Source organism: Macaca mulatta, chromosome 4, assembly GCF_049350105.2.
Source record: "Macaca mulatta isolate MMU2019108-1 chromosome 4, T2T-MMU8v2.0, whole genome shotgun sequence".
NCBI lineage: Eukaryota > Metazoa > Chordata > Mammalia > Primates > Cercopithecidae > Macaca > Macaca mulatta.
In genome coordinates this window covers 149,489,173-149,508,978 of record NC_133409.1, presented here as the reverse complement: position 1 = coordinate 149,508,978, position 19,806 = coordinate 149,489,173, and the positions used below count along the sequence as shown (strand labels likewise).

Below are 19,806 nucleotides of genomic sequence, written 5' to 3'. Positions count from 1 at the left end.
TCATTTCTTACTTAGCTATATAAGCTAAGTAAGAAAATTGCAAATGCTGACATCAAAGGAAGATTTCCAAGCACAGAAATAAACTCTGATAAATTATTTCAGATTCAGGATGTTTGGAAAATAAATCAGATTGCCTTTTTCGATAATTCCTAAAGAATCACACAATTATGACTTTTGAATCTTTTATTAATGGAGGTTACAGCAGCCTAAATAACTTGAAAAGCAGGGTTGGCTCTCAAATGACATGGAGGGTTTGTTTTAGAGGAAATGTGTAACACAACAGGACTCTGAAGCAGGTGCTTTAAAACATAAGGACATGTACCCCTGTTGACAGAGGATGTATAAATATTGTGAGTCCAAATATGTAAGCCACTTGTTTAAGAAAAAAAGACATTAGGAGTATAAAAAGGAATCAAATGTAAGTGCAAACTCATAACAAATCTAAACTACATGAGGCATAAAGCCGAAATAAGTGCTTAAGTCGTTGAAATAGTATCACTTTATGTTGGAAACCTGAAAGGGACTAAATATATGACATAGAGTCCATATTTAAAGATTTCATGTAGGCATTAAATAGAAAGAATACGCTCATTTGACAACCAGTAGAAAAGGCAGTTATTTTTAAAAGCGTAATCCAAGTTAATAATGTACATATATGAGGTTTTAGAATACATAATTCAATGGCCATTCATGATAAAATGCTTAGAAAAATGCAAATAGAGAGGAGCTACCTCAACTTGATAAAGAGCATCTGCAAAAAATCTTACAGCTAACACAGTGGTGAAAGACTGAAATTTTTCCCCCAAAGATCGGGGACAAAGCAATAATGTCCACTCTCGCCATGCTTATTCAACATAGTGTTGGAAGTTCAGACAGTGTAATGGGCAAGAAAAAAAAAAAAGCCATGCAGATTTCAAAGGAAGAAATAAAAATGGATCAAAGACTAACATGTAAAACATAAAGTCATAAAACCATCAGGAGAAAATCTTCAGGATCTAGGGTTAAGCAAAAAGCTTTTAGACTTGACACCAAAGACATAATCCAAAACAGGAAAAATTAATAACGTGCAACTATTAGTGGTTTGTCTCCACCAATTTGTATTTGAGGTTTATGGGGATACTTTGACACTTAGTTTTGTTGAAAATGTTAAGATGTTGTATTAAATTATACTTTTTATTTTGATACAATGGTTGATTCACAGGCACTTTTAAGAAATATTGCAGAGATACCTCATGTACATTTTACCTAGTTTCCCCTAATGATAACATCTTGTAAACTACAGTAAATTATCAGTCTGGATATTGACGTTGATATAATTAAAATAAAGAACGTTTTCATCACTATGATATCCCTCATTTTACCCTTTTGTAGCCACAGCCACTCCCCTCCCGTGTCCACTTCTTCATTAACACAGCAACTATTAATTTCCATTTCTATCGCTTTGGCATTTCAGGACTGTTATATAAGTGGAATCATTTAGTAGACAACATTTTGCAATTTTTTTTCACTCAGTATAATTCCCTAGTGATTCATCCAGGTCGCGGTGCCTATATCCAGTTTGTTTATTTTTATTGCTAAGTAGTATTTCCTAGTATGGATATACTACAGTTTGTTTCCAGTTTTTGTCTGAATAAAGCTGCTATGAGCATACATGTGCAGATTTTTCTCTGAACGTAAGTCTTCATTTCTCTGGGATAAATGCTCAGGAGTGCAATTGCTGGGTTGTGTGGTAGTTGCATGTTTTGCTTTTAAAGAAAATGCCAAACTATTTTCCAGTGTGACTGTACTATATTACATTCCCAGCAGCCAAATGTGAGTGATCTATTTTCTCTGCATCCTCACCAGCACTTGGTATTGTGCCTACTTTTTATTTTAGCCATCATGATAGGTATATAGTAAAATCTCATTGTGGTTTTAATTTGTAATTCTCTAATGGCTAATGACATTGCACATGTTTTCATGTCCTTATTTTGTATCTATGTATCCTTTTTGGTTCCATATGCATTTTAAAATAGTTTTTACTAGTTCTGTGAAGCATCTCAATGGTAGTTTAATAGGAATAACATTTAATTATAAATTGCTTTGGGCAGTATGGCCATTTTAATGATATTGTTTCTTCCTATCCATGAGCATGCAATGTTTTTCCATTTGTTTGTGTCATTTCTTATTTTTTTGAGCAGTGCTTTTTAGTTCTTCTTGTGGAGATCTTTCACCTCCCTGCTTAGCTGTATTCGTAGGTATTTTATTCTGTTTGTGGCAATTGTGAATGGGATTGCATTCCTAATTTTGCTCTAGGCTTGACTGTTGTTGGTGTATAGAAATGTTAGTAATTTTTGCACATTGATTTTGTATCCTGAGACCTTGCTGAAGTTGTTTATCAACTTAAGAAGCTTTTTGGGCTGAGATGATGGGGTTTTCTAGATACACGATCATGTCGTCCGCAAACAGGAATACTTTGACTTCCTCTTTTCCTACTTGGCTGCTCTTTACTCTTTTCTCTTTCCTGATTGCCCTGGCAAGGATTTCCAGTACTATGTTGAATAGGAGTAATGAGAGGGGGCATTCCTGCCTTCTGCCAGTTTTCAAGGGGAGTGCTTCCAGCTTTTGCCCATTCAGTATGATATTGGTTGTGGGTTTGTCATAGATATTAATATGATGTTCTTATTAATAGATAATTATTAATTATTAATTAATTTTTAATAATTAATGATATTTAATAATAATTAATAGATAGTTAATTACCTATTAAGTATTATTAGTTATTATTTTTAATATTATTGATTAATTTTATTTATTATTATTAAATATTATTTAATATTAAATGTTATTATTGAATAATAATAAATATTATATTTATTATTATTCAATAATAAATATTGTTATTGAATAATACAATAAAATTATATTATTAAATATTATTTTAATATTATTAAAAATTTTGATAATATTTTTAATATTATTTAATATTAATAATTACCTATTGATTAATTATTGATTATTAATAGGTAATAATAAGATGCTCTTATTATTTTGAAGTATGTTCCTTCAATACCTAGTTTATTGAGAGTTTTTAACATGAAGGAGTGTTGAATTTTATGAGAAGACTTTTCTGCATCTATTGAGATAATCGTGGGTTTTTTCTTTAGTTCTATTTATGTGATGAATCACATTTATTGATTTTTATATGTTGAACAAACCTCATATCCCAGGGATAAAGCCTACTTGATCATGGTAGATGGGCTTTTGGATGTGCTGCTGGATTTGGTTTGCCAGTATTTTGCTGAGAATTTTTTGCATCAATGTTTATCAAGGATATTGGCCTGAAGTTTTCATCCTTTGTTGTGTCTCTGCCAGGTTTTGGTATTTAGATGATGCTAGCTTTATAGAATGAGTTAGGTAGGAGTCTCTCCTCCTCAATTTTTTGGAATAGTTTCAGCAGAAATGGTACCATTTCTTCTTCATACACCTGACAGAATTCAGCTATGAATCCATTTGGTCCTGGGCTTTTTTTTTTTTTTTTTTTTTTTTTTTTGGTTGGCAGGCTATTTATTACTGACTCAATTCCAGAGCTCATTATTAGTTTGTTTGTTCATTCATTCAATTTCTTCCTGGTTCAGTCTTGGGAGGGTGTATGTGTCCCTGAATTTATCCATTTTTTCTAGATGTTCTACTTTATGTCATAGAGGTATCCATAATATTCTCTGATGGTTGTATGTATTTCTGTGGGATCAGTAGTAATATCTCCTTTGTCATTTCTAATTGTGTTTATTTGAATCTTCTCTCTTTTCTTCTTTATGAGTCTAGCTAGCACTCAATCTATTTCATTAATTTTTTCATAAAACCAGCTCCTGGATTCATTGATCTTTTGAATCATTTTTGTGTTTCAGTCTCCTTCCACTCAGCTCTGATTTTGGTTATTTCTTGTCTTCTGCTAGCCTTGAGATTGGTTGACTCTTGGTACTCTGGTTCTTTTAGTTATAATGTTAGGTTGTTAAATTGAGATCTTTCTAACTTTTTGTTGTGGGAATTTAGTGCTATAAATTTCCCTCTTAACACTGCCTTAGTTGTGTCCCAGAGCTTCTGGTGGGTTGTATCTTTGTTCTCATTCATGTCAAAGAGCTTCTTGATTTCTGCCTGAATTTCATTACTTACCCATAAGTCATTCAGGAGCAGGTTATTTAATTTCCATGTAATTGTATGGTTTTGAGTGAACTTTTAGTCTTGATTTCTAATTTGATTGTGCTGTGGTCCAAGAGATTGTTAGTCATGTTCTTTTGCATTTGCTGAGGAGTGTTTTACTTCCAATTATGTGATTGATTTTAGAGTATGTGCCATGTGGCAATGAGAAAAAATGTATATTCTGTCTTTTTTGGGTGGAAAGTTCTACAGATACCTATCAGGTTCATTTGATCTAGAGCTGAGTTCAGGTCCTGAATATCTTTGTTAATTTTCTGTCTTGATGATCTATCTAATATTGTCAGTGGGGTGTTAAAGTCTCCCACTATTACTGTATGGGAGTCTAAGCCTCTTTGTAGGTCGCTAAGAACTTGCTTAATGAATCTGGGTGCTCCTCTTTTGGAGGTACATATTTTTAGGATAGTTAGACCTTTTGTTGAATTGAACCCTTTACCATTATGTAATGCCCTTCTTTGTCTTTTTTGACCTTTGTTGGTTTAAAACCTGTTTTGTCTGAAACTAGTATTGCAACCCCTGCTTTTTTCTGTTTTCCATTTGCTTGGTAGATTTTTCTCCATCTGTTCATTTTGACCCTATGTGTGTCATTGTATGTGAGATGGGTCTCTTGAAGACAGCATACCAATAGGCCTTGGTCCTTTATCCAGATTACCACTCTGCCTTTTAATTGGGGCACTAGCCTATTTACATTTAAGATTAGTATTCATATGTGTGGATTTGCTCCTGTCATCATGATGTTAGCTGATTATTTTGCAGACTTGTTTATGTGGTTGCTTTATAGTGTCACTGGTCTCTGTACTTCAGTGTGTTTTTGTAGTGGCTAGTAACAGTCTTTCCTTTCCATATTTAGTGTTTCCTTCAGGAGCTCTTGTAAGACAAGTCTAGTGGTAATGAATTCCCTCAGCATTTCCTTCTCTGAAAAGGTTCTTATTTCTCCTTCACTTTTGAAGCTTAGTTTGGCCACATATGAAATTCTGGGTTGAAATTTATTTTCTTTAAGAATACTGAATGTTGGCCCCCAGTCTCTTCTGGCTTGTAGAGATTCTGCTGACAGGTCCACTGTTAGTCTGATGTACTTTTCATTGTAGGTGACCTGGCATTTCTCTCGAGCTGCCAGCTGTTTTTCTTTCATTTCAACCTTGGAGAATCTGATAATTTATGCCTTTGGAATGATCTTCTTGTGAAGTATCTTACTGGGGTTCTCTGCATTTCCTGTATTTGAATGTTGGTCTCTCCTGCTAGACTGGGGACATGCTCATGGATGATACACTGAAATACATTTTCCAAGTTGGTTTCATTCTTCCCATCTCTCTCAGGAACACCAATGAGTCATAGATTTGGTCTCTTTACATAATCTCATATTTTTCAGAAGTTTTCTTCCTTCCTTTTCATTCTTTTTTCTCTATTCTTGTCTGACTGTCTTATTTCAGAAAGCCAGTCTTGAAGCGTGGAGATTCTTTTTTCCACTGGGTCTATTCTGCTATTAATAGTTGTGATTGCATTATAAAATTCTTGTAGTGTGTTTTTCAGCTCTATCAAGTTGGTTATGTTCTTATCTATACTGGCTATTTTATCTATCAGCTCCTGAATTGTATTATCATGGTTTTTAGCTACCTTGGATTGGGTTTCAATGTACTTCTGTAGCTCAATGATCTTCATTTCTCTCCTTATTCTGAATTATATTTCTGTTATTTCAGCCATCTCAGCCCAGTTCAGAATCCTTGCTTGAGAGATGATGTGGTTGTGTGGAGAAAAGAAGGCACTCTGGCTTTTTGAGTCGTCAAGGTTCTTGCCCTGATTCTTTCTCATTTATGGGCTTATTTTCCTTTAATCTTTGAGATTGATGACCTTTTTTACTTATCCTATTTGATGACTTTGAGGGTCTGATTGTGGTGTAAGGTGGATTCAGCCAACTGACCTCATTTCTGGAAGATTTTATTTGGCCAATATTCCACTCCCAACTCCTGGACTGCATGCTGTAATTCTTTGGGACTTATATGGGGCCCTGACTTTGTTCTGTGTTTCCTCAGAATTAGGAATCTGCTGTGATGAGGGGGTTGGGGGTGCAGCGGGAGTGGTGCAGTCCAAAGTGCTCCCAGACCACTGGTCACCACACTCCAATGAGTGGTGTCAGCCAAAATGTTTCATAGTACAGTGACAGCAGGATCTGTCCTTGTTTGAGTGTGCCAGCAGCAGCAGTAGTGGCAGCTGCAGCAGAGTACTAGTGGGTGCCAGGGTGCCCGCCTCCCTGCAGGCATCCACCACAGTGGCAGAGGCAATGCAGCTGTAGGAAGGGAAGCAGGGCCCCTGCTGGCAACTGTGTGTGTGGTCACACAGGAGGTGGTGTTGGCTCACGCGTAGGGCATTGGCAAATGCAGGTCTGTGTGCCTTTTCTGTGCAGGAGTGGTCACTCAGGTTGGGGAGGATCTGCTGTTCTCTGCACAGTGTTAGCACAGGGTGGGACGATGGAGGGAGTGGGGCTGGTTGACTCTGTGCCCACCAAGGCTCTGTCTACAATGGCGGTCATCAGGAGAGTAGTGGGGGGTGAATTGCACTCCTATATGCTGGTGAAGCAAGGAAAACAAAATCTACCCAGCAGACATGTACCAGCAAAGTGATGCGGGGAGCTGCTGTGGGCCCAGAGGAAGCTGCAGTGTTGGGAGGGAGCATGCAGGCTGGTGCCTGGTCATAGGGGCCTCCTCGTTGGAGCTCTCCACTCACTGATCAGGCATGGTCTACCAGTGTAGAAGCTATGGTGCAGGCCCACAGGGCACCTGAGGCTGCCCTGCAAGCAGATATGGCCAGGCTGGGGCCCCAGGAGAGGCCAGAAGACCAAGGGGTGCTCAGATAGAACCAGACCCATCTTATGGGCAAGACCACCCTATAGATTTCAGGACCAACAGTTCCCCTAGGGTTAATGTTTCCTGTGGGAGTAAGTTGAGCCTAGGGAAATGGCCATCCCTGGCCATGCTCCACTGCAGATGCTCCTGCACCGAATCCTCTAGGCTCCACAGCAGCTGGCTTGCTGCCCCTACCACTTCTCTAAGCAGTTCTCCCTGCCAACTCAAGTGTCCACGGTGGTCAATGAGTCTCCTCCTGCCATGGTTCCAGAGGTCATGGTGACAGTGGGTTGCTCCTTGCCAGTTCAACTCACCCATTTCCCTGGAGTCACTGGAGGACAGGAATGAGTCCGGATGTGCTGTAGCCCTATGTAAGGTTCCCAGCTTTCTCCCCCTTCGGCCCAGCTTCTATGTCTTCCCTCTGTCCACTCTAGGTGCCTTCTGTCTGAATATCTGTTAGGAGCACGCTAGTCATCTGGGTTCCTCGTTGAGAGCTGTTCCACCTGGCTGCATCTCGTCGACCATCTTGCCCTCCTCCCGACCAAGATACATTTCAATAAAATTTGTGGATACTAAAGAAAAAGAAAATACCATCTGGATACTCAGCAAAAGTAGCAATGACTTCTTATTAATTAGATTATCATCAGATTTTTTGATAGCAGTTATGTGAAAATATGGTAACTTTTTAAGATACTCAGCAGAAAATAGAATCAAGATTTTTATAGCCACAAAACTGACTTTCAACTATGAAGTATAAGAACTTTCTGGTGTAGATTGAATGTGCCTTCCCAAAACTCATGTGATGAAACCCTAACACCCAAGGTGATGGTATCAGGAGATGACGCCTTTGGAAGGTGATTAGGTCATGAGGGTGCAGCCCTTATGAATGGGATTAGGGCCCTTATAAGGGAGACTCCAGAGAGCTGCCTTTCCTTCTGCCACGTGAGGTCTTAGTGAGTAGATGCTGCCAGCAGGCCTTCACCAGATCCCTGCCAGGCTGACACACTGATCTCAGACCTCCAGCCTCCACAACTGTGAAAAATACATTTCTGCTGTTTTTAAGCCACCCAGTCTCTGGTAGTTTGTTATAGCAGTTCATACAAACTAAGATACTTTCCTAAGCCTTCCTGAGGCACCTAGCAGAAATAATTTCAAACAGTCATGATGACTACATCAGTAGTTATAAGTCTTTTGGATCAGGATTCCTTTTTATTCGTAAAACTATTGAGAACACCAAGAAACTTTAGTTTACATGGGTCATGTAAAGTGACATTTATATTAATTTGTTTATTTGTTATTAAATAACAATGACAAACCCATTACATGTTAACATAAACAACATACTTTTATGGAAAATAGCTGTCTTTTCCAGCACAAAAAATATAGTGAAAAAAAGGAATTATTTTACATTTGTAAAAATCTCTTTAATGTCTGGCTTAATAAAGCTAGCTTGGTTATATATTCTTCTACATTCAAGCTGTAACAATATGTTGTTTTGGCTAAACTACAAAAAAAAAAAAAATCTGGCCTCACTCTGATACACAATTGGAAAAAGAAGGAAAGTTTCAATAGCCATTTCAGCTATTGTAACTGTTCTTCCTTGATAAGACACCAAAACTCGAGAAATGGCAGATTCTTACAGGTTAGTTGCTGTGTGGAATCTGAAACCTTATCAATTAACTTTTCATACTCTGTTATGTTAAAATTCACTAGTCTATCTTTAAATGGATCTTTTCCTCTATGCATGACTTTGCAGTATCATGCATTGATTATTTGTAAATTATTGGTTCATGGGGTTATGCAGATCTTTAAAGTGTTGACATATTTTATTAAAATATTTTTAAACCATATTTGTTAATACCACCACCAAGCTCATCAGAAAAAATATTTAAGTAGTGAGAAGCTGTGGCACACATAAGTTTTCCAAACTTTTAATTTTCTCTTGAAATTCCAATTTCCACTGTCAATATTATTTTCTTTGATGGGATAGGCTCATTTTGTTCATTTTTGAGAAAATTTCTACCAAATACCCAAGTCTGAATAATCACAGAGTGCCTTTCGGTCATTCTTTCAAGGAAAATGATGACCCACTTTAAAAAAAAATGTTTAACTTCACTCACAACTCACGCAATTACACAATAGCTTTTCCATAGGACAACTGCCTTTCCATCACTATGCACCAGAAATGCTGCCTATTTTCTTACACTGATTATTAAACAGATGTGTGCTTGAGGTTTAAAACACAGTAAACTAATGATTTTATTGCTTCATCAAGGTCACTGGCTTTTGCTTTTTGTTTGTTTGTTTGTTTGTTTTACCGTAAGCTTATGGCAGTGAAGAACATGACTACCTGTACAACTTGGTGTCACCGCCTTGATTTGTGCTCAGGCATTAACAGTTTCACGTGACCACCATAGATTTCTGTACCACTATGTAAATAATACAGTGAAAAAGGCAAATAACATCTTAGTATTATTACAAAAATAGCTTGACTTCATAGGCCCCTTGAAGGGTCCCAGGGACCTCCAGGGATCCACGGACCACACCTTGAAAGCCACCACATGACAGGGATATCCACGTAAGGAATGATGGTGAGCGTTAAACATCTCTCTACTCACAGAACTAAGACTAATAAGGGAGCAAGTAGTCTATGCAGTGGTACAGGATCAATTAGTATAGATACAGTTCAATTAGAAACGGGGGGAGAACATAGGTAAAAACGGAGAACACAGGTAATAGGGAAAAAGTAGGTAAAAAGAATTTCAACCTTTTTCAGTAGCGATTTTGGTGGTTTTAGTATGAGGGTTATTATCCTTAGACTGCTGTCTGTGTTAACCCAGGAAAAGCAAATAAGTATGGACATTCCCTGCGTCCCTGAAAACCAGAGTTCTTGGTGTAAAAGAAAGGAGATGCAGATGTAATATAGAAAAGACTGACTTTTTTTTTTTTTTTTTTTTTTTTTTTGACGGAGTATTGCTCTGTCACCAGGCTGGAGTGCAGTGGCACGATCTTGGCTCACTGTAACCTCCGCCTCCCAGGTTCGAGCGATTCTCCTGCCTCAGCCTCCCGAGTAGCTGGGACTACAGGCACCTGCCACCACACCTGGATAATTTTTGTATTTTTAGTAGAGACGGGGTTTCACCGTGTTGCCCAGGATGTTCTCAATCTCTTGACCTCGTGATTCACCTGCCTCGGTCTCCCAAAGTGCTGGGATTACAGGTATGAGCCACCGTGCTCGGACGACTGATTTTTAAAAAATGTATACATGTATAAATGTTTTTTTCCATTGATCAGGCCAGACACAATGACCACTCCTATCTATTTAGGCTCCCCCACTGCCCCTCTCCCTGCTTTCTCTCCATGTCCTGACCAAAAAAATCACAGAATGCCTCTGTGACCCAGCTAACTGCAGGTTTTTCCCAGCAGACTCGAACCCAAGCCAAGGCCTTGAACACGCCCAGGCACTGATAAACGTATTTAGGTTGTTACTCTAAACACTGAAACTTTGTCCCAGCCCTGAGCCAGATGCCCTAAACCTTCATATAAACTCTAAACCCTAACCCCCTCGCTGCAGACATACCTAGGCAGAACATCCCTTTTCTCTTGCTGTCTGCGAGGACTCCTAAAGCCCTCTGAAGGTAAATTCCCCGAATAAATGCTTTGGACTGATCACCCTGGCATTTAGCGCTTCTTTCTGAGTCTTAACCCACACCACCTCAGGATGGTTTGAGGCACTTCCTTGTGGCAACTCCCTTGACGCCACTTTTGAGGTGACGCCAGCACAAAACACCCTAACGCTGGGTTATAGTCTTAAATGTAATTTCCCACTAAACTAAACCAGGGACTTCTGGAAAAATGGCTGCCTCCAGGTCTGGGCAAGACATGAACAGGATGAACCAGAAACATCTTGTCATCCCAGATAACAAAGAAATTATCAAAAGAACTTTGTGTCAAAAGAACTCCGTTTCATTTTTAGCCACTTGAAGAAGTTTTCACTCACCAAAAATATAGCAATAAGCTTTAACAAGCATAAAAATTGCAATAGAGTAAAACCTATCAAACATTTAAATCCTTCTGTTTATAATTATTTTAAGAATGAAAAGTAAAACCTGATTGGCCATCTATAGATTTTATTAGTAGTGGGAAACCAAGTTGTTAATTTGAAAATTGGTAAATAAAAGGAGAGTCGAACACTGATCCTGCCTTTCCACTGTACCACTGAGTAGCCCACTAGTAAATGAAGGGAACTGCCTCTTTGTAGCATTAATAAAGCATATAAATGAAGAAAAAATGACAGAATATCACCTTTCAGCAATCCCCAATAAATTAACAGACTAAGCAATTAGTATCAATGGTTGATAACATCACAAAAAGAAACAGGTGGAAATTACGTGTCTCATGGTGAAAGGCCACAACACCGCGTACAGATTTTCCAAAGGAAAAGATCGAACCAGAGACTGATCCAGGCTCTACCTCCAGATGCCAATTTGCAGGAGGCCCAGAGGGCAGAGGACGTGTTACACCGCACCGTGTGTACGCAGCCAGCACAGTCCAGAGTGTGGGAGACTCTACAGGTCAAATGGCTCGAGCTTTTCAACAGATTAATCATAAGGGGGAAAAAAGGTTGATGGGGGAGAAACCAGTGAAGTACAAGAGACGTAAAAGACAACTAAGCTGTGGCGTCCGGGAACACATCGCTGGGGGAATAGACTACAAAGACAAGAAAGAGGTCACAATAAAGTCAGCGTACGGTCACTTTTGAGGGGAGGGAGAGGCTATGATTGGCCTGACGTACACAGGGACTTCTGCTGGAGCTGACAAAGTCCTGTTCCTGGACTTGATTACAGGGGGTTTCTTTCAATCATTCACTAAACGGTACATTTTTTGTATCTCCATTTTATTTGACAACAAAAAGGTTTTTAAAAACAGTGAAAAGGAAACAGTGACTACCTGAGCATTTGTCTTCTGAAGACTGTGGAGACTGCAGTTGGAAGACAGAGAGCTTTGGAGATCATGACTTATAGGAATACGGCTGGACCACAGAAAAGTAAATGATTTGGAGCTGGAAGCAGTAAGGTCTTAGGGGAGTTTCTGGACAGTGTCCTTGGCAATGGGGATTAATGATATACACGTAGAAGGGAGAAGGTCAGATGGGTGGGAGATGCATGATCTCAGAACACAGAGCTCCAGAATCAGTTTAGGCTCCTCCAAGGATCAGGGAAGAGGTTATTCCCAGAACATTGACCTCATGGATGTCCTTTACCTCGCCCACGGCCCAGACTACTCATCACTACTTCAGGCTCCAGGGAGAGAAGCTTCAGTGAGGACCTCAGCATGGCTGAGGGAGCAGAACAGCTCTTGAGACCTGGAGGAACAGTGATGAGGGTCTCAGCAGGCAGCCTCACCACTCCCCATAGCCGTTCCAGAGACTCAGGGGACAGTCCCGTCCAGACAGCACCAGCCTTACTCCTCCCTACCCCCATGGCATCTCCTTCTGGCCAAAGAACCGGGAGAATGATCTGCCACTCAAAGACAAGGGAAAAGAGATATTACCTCATCACCAGACATCTGTGTCCTCACATATCCTGGAAAGAAATCGAGAAAAGAATGGATTGCCCCAATTAGGACCCAATATGATTATCCTGAGGGAAGAACAAATGACTGGCAATGTCAGCACTCTTCCTGCTTATCCTCTGTTTCTAGCTTCCGAAAAAAATTATCCCAGTGATCCCTGAGAGGTACAATCAGCTTTCCTTGCCTCAGATCATTGACGTTAGGGAAGGTGGGAGTGGGGAAGGTCTGGGACAGGCGGCAGGGCACTCCTCACAGGCTCATTACCTTTCTGAGCCCTAAGCTGGATGATGATTCCCATCAGAAGGAAGATTAGCCCAAGTGGGAAGGCTGCAATGCCACTCAGCATCTTTCTCCAAGAATATTCAGACTGAACTCCTATGGAAAACAGGTCTTAAATTAGTAAAAACATCCCAATATTTAAAGCATCTTCTTGAAATCCCAGAATCTGTACTAGACACCAAATCCAATGCTAGCTAGAGAAAAATAAATAAATTTTAAAATGGTTCTTTGAAACCAAAGTTGGCACCCATGGAGTTACCAGCCATCTGTTACTAATTCTTACAGCCCATAAGAATGCCTCTTGAATACTAAGACCAAAGAATTGGAGGACACGAGTTCATAGGGTTGGAAGCACATAATGAGGTGATTAGACCTCCTTGTTTCTTGGAAGATATGAGGATAGATATCTACCATGTTTTCTCCCACCCTAACCCAAGGACTCCGGTTTCTGTGACTGTCTCAGATCAAGGGAAAGAATAATTCATGCTGTGACCAAGATAAATGCAGAAGTGACACAGGCTCTGTATTGAGTCAGTATAGTCCTGAGTCAGGCCCAGAGAGTACTAGAAACTAATTCTCACTCCACTCCACAGAAACGGGGCTCAGTAGGCTGGAGTGATGGACAAGGCAGGTGTAGACATCTCCAAGTTCAGGAGTCATTTCTAGCATCACCACAGTCTGAAAGGTCCAGTCTCCATTCCCGATAAGGCCAGTGGACATGACCCCAGCTCTCTCCTCCTGCCCATTCAGGAACCACCTGATCTTGATGTCCCCTGGATAGAAGCCCGTCACAGAGCAGTGCAGCAGATTATGCTGGTGCAGGAGTGCGGTCCTCTCTGGGTACACTGTCACCTCTGGTTGCACTAGGAAGGGAGAGAAAAATGAGACGCTGTGGAAGAAAACCATCAAGCTGGGACAGGAGATTCTTTAGGGACCATCACTATGTCAATCTCTTTCCCAGATCACCCAGGCGAACACAAAGTATGGGCAAGTCTCAGCCCCCAGGCTCAGTAACGGGGTATGTCAGTGTCTGCCAGGAGGATTTAGACTTCTGAGGTACTCCCACGATTACTGCTTCTCTTTGAGAGTACACTAGCCCTCGAAGTCCCTGAGAACTGAGAACCCTGGGGGTCTGAGACCAAGATCACAGTGGCTGACTTGTGAGGATAATGCATCACAGCTGGGGCCAGAACATCTATACAGACAACCATTTATCCTAAAGCAGAAAATTGCTTACAAGGAAGAAGAGCTGTGGCCAGGTTCACATGGGGGACATTCCTGAGCCCCACCAGACCTCACCTTTTCTCCCCACAGTGAAGGGTGCGCCCAGTCTGTAGTTGTGTCTACAGACCCCATCCACGGCCTCTCTGCTCCTCTCCAAGAGATCCAGCCGGCTGTTCCACTGCTCAGCATCTGGCTGCCCCAGCTTCGTCAATGCCACAAACATCCCCACATCACTGTCGAAACGTACATACTCCTCCAAGTTAAAGATGAATCTGACCACAAACTGCACCTTTTCTGTCCCGTTGGTGAAGTAACAGTCAGCCTTTGCCTGAATCACAAAATCTTCTGGAAAACCAAAACAGGGACCATGAACCAGCCCCCTCCTCTGGGAAAACCCATGCCTGGTAAGTTACGTCAGACCACATGGATCTAAGAGGAGGCCTTTGACCTCAGAATGCTCAAAAAGCACAGTGTCAAGTGAGAAAAGAAACAGAATGTGATTCAACACACAATGATATTTACTAAATTTTAAAATTACATAAAGGGAAATAATGCTACATATTTCTAAAGGCCACTCTCCTACTTAGAGACATACCAGACATGTTTAGAATGGATTCTCTAGGGAGGGGAGAGAATGAGAATGGAGGCAACGGAAGAGAAGAGAGAGTCTTGTACTACTGCCAATAATTACAATGTGCTGTGAACTCACTGGGTAAAATTAAACCAATTCTATGCACTTAACAGCAACAGCTGCAATAAAAAGGAAATTCAAATGGGGTTAATAATGTAGGTAAGTCAGGAAGGACTTCCCGAAGAAACTGCATCTAAGTCAAGACTTGAAGGATAATTGCTATTAATATTGGGTTGTAAATTTACTTTCATTCCTAAGTTCAGAGGCCTCCTCCAACTCTGAACTGAGCCATAAGAATGACCTTCCTGGGTGAACCCCACTTATCCCTCACTCAGTACCTAATGTCAGATGAAGTTACAGCCTGCAGTTTCTCAGCATGTATATTCTTCTCTATTTCCTCTAGTAGTCTAAACCAGAGGGGGAAATATGAATTTTTCATCATCATTGAAAATCTGTGCTGATTTTTTTTTTTTCAGTTGTATTGTTTAATGGACATTATAGACTCAGGGCGGTTTCTCTTCTCTAAGAATGATGATCTCCCCCGGCCAGGTTTGTTCCTGTTTTGTATTTAATGAAACTAACATGCAAAGTGGATTCTGTTCTTAGCACATTACATCCTGTTTCTGCTCATTAATATGTGCTTTCATGGTCTCACATTGCTTCATGGTTGCATCGTCTGTCACCTGTGCTAGAAAAATAACAGTGACAAGTAACTTGTACCTGGTAGCCTGAGGACAAAGACAATGTATTCTATTCAACATCTCTTACTTCTCAAAACTGTTTAGTACAATTCTGACCATATAATAGTGGCTTAATAAATGACAGAAGGAGCAACCTTGGTTTCCAGTTTCATTTGTCCACATATACCCCAACTGAGGTTTCTTTCCGTGTCCTGACCGAAAAATCACAGAATGCCTCTGTGACCCAGCCAACTGCAGGTTTTTCCCAGCAGGCTCGAACCCAGGCCAAGGCCTTGAACATGCCCAGTCTCTGACTGAGGTTGATATACACAATAAGGACCCTAAACAAAACACAATGTTTCCCTCTTTATGCCTCCCTACCCCTCTTTAGTAGGTGACTCTAGTATATGAAGTCCATCCCATGCAAAGAGGGAAGAAGTACTTTTCGGCCAAAGGGCAGAACACTGCTCTTTGAAACCAAAAGCCACTTCCAGTCTGATCTGTGGCCTGGACTTACAAGGAAAGGCATCACTCCCCCATGCTAACTCTTGCATAAGCACTGGAAAAAAATAATTGCTCTGTTCTTACCTGGAGAGTCTGTGCCTTGAGTCATGGAGGAATCCAGTCTGGTCAGATTCACTAGCAGAGCCACCACCCAGGGGACCCACCCAGAACCCATTCTGGAGAAAGCAAAAAAATGAGATAGTAAAATCGTCAGCCTCTTCAGAATGGTTTCAAAAAGTACTCATTAAGAGTATAAATAGGTGTTTTTCTGGCTTCCCCAGGATTGGAAACTCCTCGGATTGACAACCAATCAAGATGGAAGAGTTTTGCATCATCAGGTACTGGGTAGGATACTTTCACAAAGTTGTGTCATACCACTCAACCATTGTTTGCCTGCAGAATCACTGATAGTAATTTAGGTATATTAAAAATGGGCTGGGAGAAGAAGCAAAAATATATATTCGACACATTATGGGGCCCTAGAAGAACTAAGCAGACTGTTTATTATGTATTCTTCTATTCCCTGGCCTGTTCTGACCAATAGGCCTCCCTCCCTATGGGGTGTTGACATTGCCAACAGGCAGTGTATAAATTAAGAAGGAATTAAGAGTATGTAAATTAAGCATTCTGAAGCATATGCCTCAAGAGGATTTAGTAAAGGGATTATCAGAGAAGAAATAGAAGACAGAGAGAACATTTGGAGAGTACGGTTTCCTATAAGCCAAAAGGACCACAAAAAAAATAAAATAAATAAATAAATAAAACCACGGAAAGAGAATTCTCAAATAATAAAATTCTGCAAAAAGGCTCACCAGGATACAATATAAGAGAGCATTAATGTGTTTTATGATTAGTAGGGCACCAATAACCTTCAAGAGGACAGCAGAGTGTTAAAGGTAGAAGCCATATTTCAAAAGACTGAATTGGAAACAAGAAAACAAAAGGAGCAGATTAAAAGAGTCTTTCAAGAATTTTGAAAGTGAAAACAAAGAAAAATGGGATACACTTGAGAAAAAACAACACCAAGAAAAAATACTTTTCTTGGGTTATTTAAATTGACACGTAATAATTGTACATATTTATGGGGTACAGCATGATGTTTCAACACACGTATACATTGTGTAGTGATTAAATCAGGGTAATTGGTATGTGATATATATACATGATGGAATACTCTTCAGCCATAAAAAAAAGCATGAAATCCTGTCATTTGCAACAACATGAGTGAACCTGGAGGGCCCTATGTTAAGTGAAATAAACCAAGAACAGAAGGACAATATTACGTGATTTCACTCTTATGTGGAATCTAAAAAAGTTGACCTCATCGAAGTAAAGAGTACATTAGTAGTTACCAGAGGCTGGGGAGTCAGGGGTAGAAATGGGTAGAGGTTGGTAACGAGTACAAAGTTACAGTGAGACAGAAAGAATGAGTTCTGGTGTTCTGGAAAAACAAACTTTTAAGACAGAAGAGATCTTAGCAAGGTTCCAAGTGAAGTGGAAGGCATCTGTAGAAAAGAGGAACTGAAGATAAAAAAGAAAAGAAAGGGACAATTTTCTTCAAAATGCTGTGGTCTGAATATCACTCAAAATTCATGTGTTGCAACTTAATCACCAATGTGATAGTATCAAAAGGTGGTCCATTTAGGAGGTGATTAAGTCATGAATGCAGAGGCCTCCTGAATGGGATTAGAGACTTAAAAAGGGCTAGAGACAGCAGCGATGATGGCTCATGCCCATAATCCCAGCACTTTGGGAGGCTGAGAAGGAAGATTGCTTGAGGCCAGGAGTTAGAGACCAACCCTGGAAAACATAGTGAGACCCCCGTGTCTAAATAAAATTTAAAAATATTAAAGAAAAAAATATGCTGGTATGCACCTGTGGTCTTAGCTACTTTGGAGGCTGAGGTAGGAGGACTGCTTGGGCCCAAAAGTTCAAAGTTTCAGTGAGCCATGAATGCACCACTGCACTCCAGCATGGGTAACAGAGCAAGGCCCTGTCTTAATCAATCAATCAGTCAATCAATAAAAATAGAAGGGCTGGAGGGAATACCTTGGCACTTTTGCCCTTCTGCCTTCTCGTTTGTGAGGACTGTTACACTGGAATGATTCGACTGAAGTGTTTAGTTAAGTATTCTTTCAGTAAAACCTAGACAGTAAAACACTATCTTTAAGCAAATAAAACCAAAAGTGCAAATTGTAAACCACCATCTATGTTATTATTATTTAAAGGACAATGTTTACTCATCATTTCACATCATCTTTCAGCATGAAATGTGGCCCTGATTTGCCTATACTGTGCACATTAAGAATGAACCCAGGATATCATGGTAACCACAAGTTCACTGCAATTACTTTTTTTTTTTCAAGTCGATGGCCAAGGCATCAAATCTTCCAGAGCTATGACCTTGAACTTCTAACTTCCAGAACTGTGAGAAATAAATTTCTGTTCTTCATAAATTACCCTGTCTCGTGTTTCTTGTTACAGTAACACAAATGGACTAAGATAGCGAGCATAAGGCTTGGGGGAAGAAAGGTACACTTCTTCAGATAAAAGAACAAAGACGGGATGATTAGCAGGGGAGAGAGGGGAATGAGGGAGTTCCATTTAGATGGTTGTGATGGACTCAGCTGAGAACAAGACAAGATCTGTCAAAAAGGAGTTGAAAGAAAATATATTTGATAACTAAGAAGAGCAAGAAGTGGTTTGTAAGTGAGTTTTTAAAGTTAATTAAGCAGGATTCAGAAAAGAGAGGTGAAATGCAATTGTGCAAACTTTTACTATTCTATGACCCTTAGTAAACATGGCCTTGGTTAGAGGCCTGGATCAGACCAATCAGAAAAATAATTTCTTCCCCATGGGAGATTATAACAGGTAAAGAAAAAGAGAGAAGACATGGAAGACATCGCTAATGTTCATCGTCTAATTTCTAGGCCCATGGAAAACAAGAAACTAGACTTCCTACTCTCCTGGAGCTGTGCGACTCGTTCTCACCAATGGAAAGTGAACAAAAGGTTCCTGGTCAAAGAATTTAACTCCCCGCACATGACTTTTCTCCTCTTCCCCTACCAAGTCAACCAAGACAGCCTTGTGTTGAGATGGCACAATCCCAGTAGAAAAGCAGTCTAATTAGCTGAGTCACCAGGAAGAGCAGCTGCCCCAGGGATTCACTCACACCTACAACACACTCTATGAATGAGAAACAACTGTTCTTTAATGAAAGCCCTGGAGGTTGTTGGTTACCACAGCCTGGCCTGTCTTGACTTAACCGCTACAGGACAGGAGGTAGGAGGCTGACACCTCTCTCTCCACATCTCTCATGTAAATGTGATGATTCATGAAGTGGAAGACTGGCCACAGGCTTACTGGTAGACCCCAAGTACAAGGCATTTGACCCTGGTTGTGAGTACTTCTCCAGGTGCATGGCTGTGGAGCTCACACTGGTGAGGGCTTGTGTGGAGCTGAGGATAAGGAGGCATCAGAGGGTGATCAAGCCACTGGCTCTAACTTCTTCCCTTTTTCCTGCCCACACCTACCTTAGTCTTTCCCAAATGTTTTATTGCATTTGGAAATGGAGACAGACACCCAACTTAGGCTAAGTGAATGAGGACATGGCGTGGAGATGATCAGATGCAGTAACAGTATGAGCGGGTGGAAGAGGCGTGTGTCCCCTTCTTTGTAGACAGCACCATGGCTGGGCTTCTGCAGCTTCCCTCAGAGCTGAAGGAAGGGCCATGTGGAGAGGAGAGGAAGGGCCTAGACAATATGGATCAAATGGGGGCCTGTATTTAGATGTAGAGGAGATGGGGGTTGATAGATGGCAAGGGGTGGGGAGAACATGGAGGATATGGCGCTGGACCAGAAAGTTAGGAGGGCTGCTCTT

At 40.4% G+C, this 19,806-nt stretch overlaps 1 protein-coding gene across 5 annotated transcripts in view; it reads right to left on the bottom strand.

Annotated features, from left to right (window-relative positions):
- The window catches only part of MAMU-DOB (major histocompatibility complex, class II, DO beta), a 65,996-nt gene extending 49,800 nt beyond the window's left edge, over positions 1-16,196 (bottom strand). Inside the window, exons 1-6 of one of the 5 annotated variants that reach the window (XR_013416076.1) lie at positions 16,011-16,191; positions 14,187-14,456; positions 13,469-13,750; positions 12,873-12,983; positions 12,588-12,619; positions 11,556-12,399 (exon numbers count right to left, since the gene is read on the bottom strand). Coding sequence is in view for 3 of the 5 variants with exons in the window: in XM_077998958.1 (XP_077855084.1) it covers positions 12,281-12,399; positions 12,855-12,983; positions 13,469-13,750; positions 14,187-14,456; positions 16,011-16,101 (891 nt within the window). In the remaining 2 variants the exon portion in view is untranslated. 5 annotated transcript variants of the gene reach the window in all.
- Between the last annotated feature and the right edge of the window lie 3,610 nt (positions 16,197-19,806).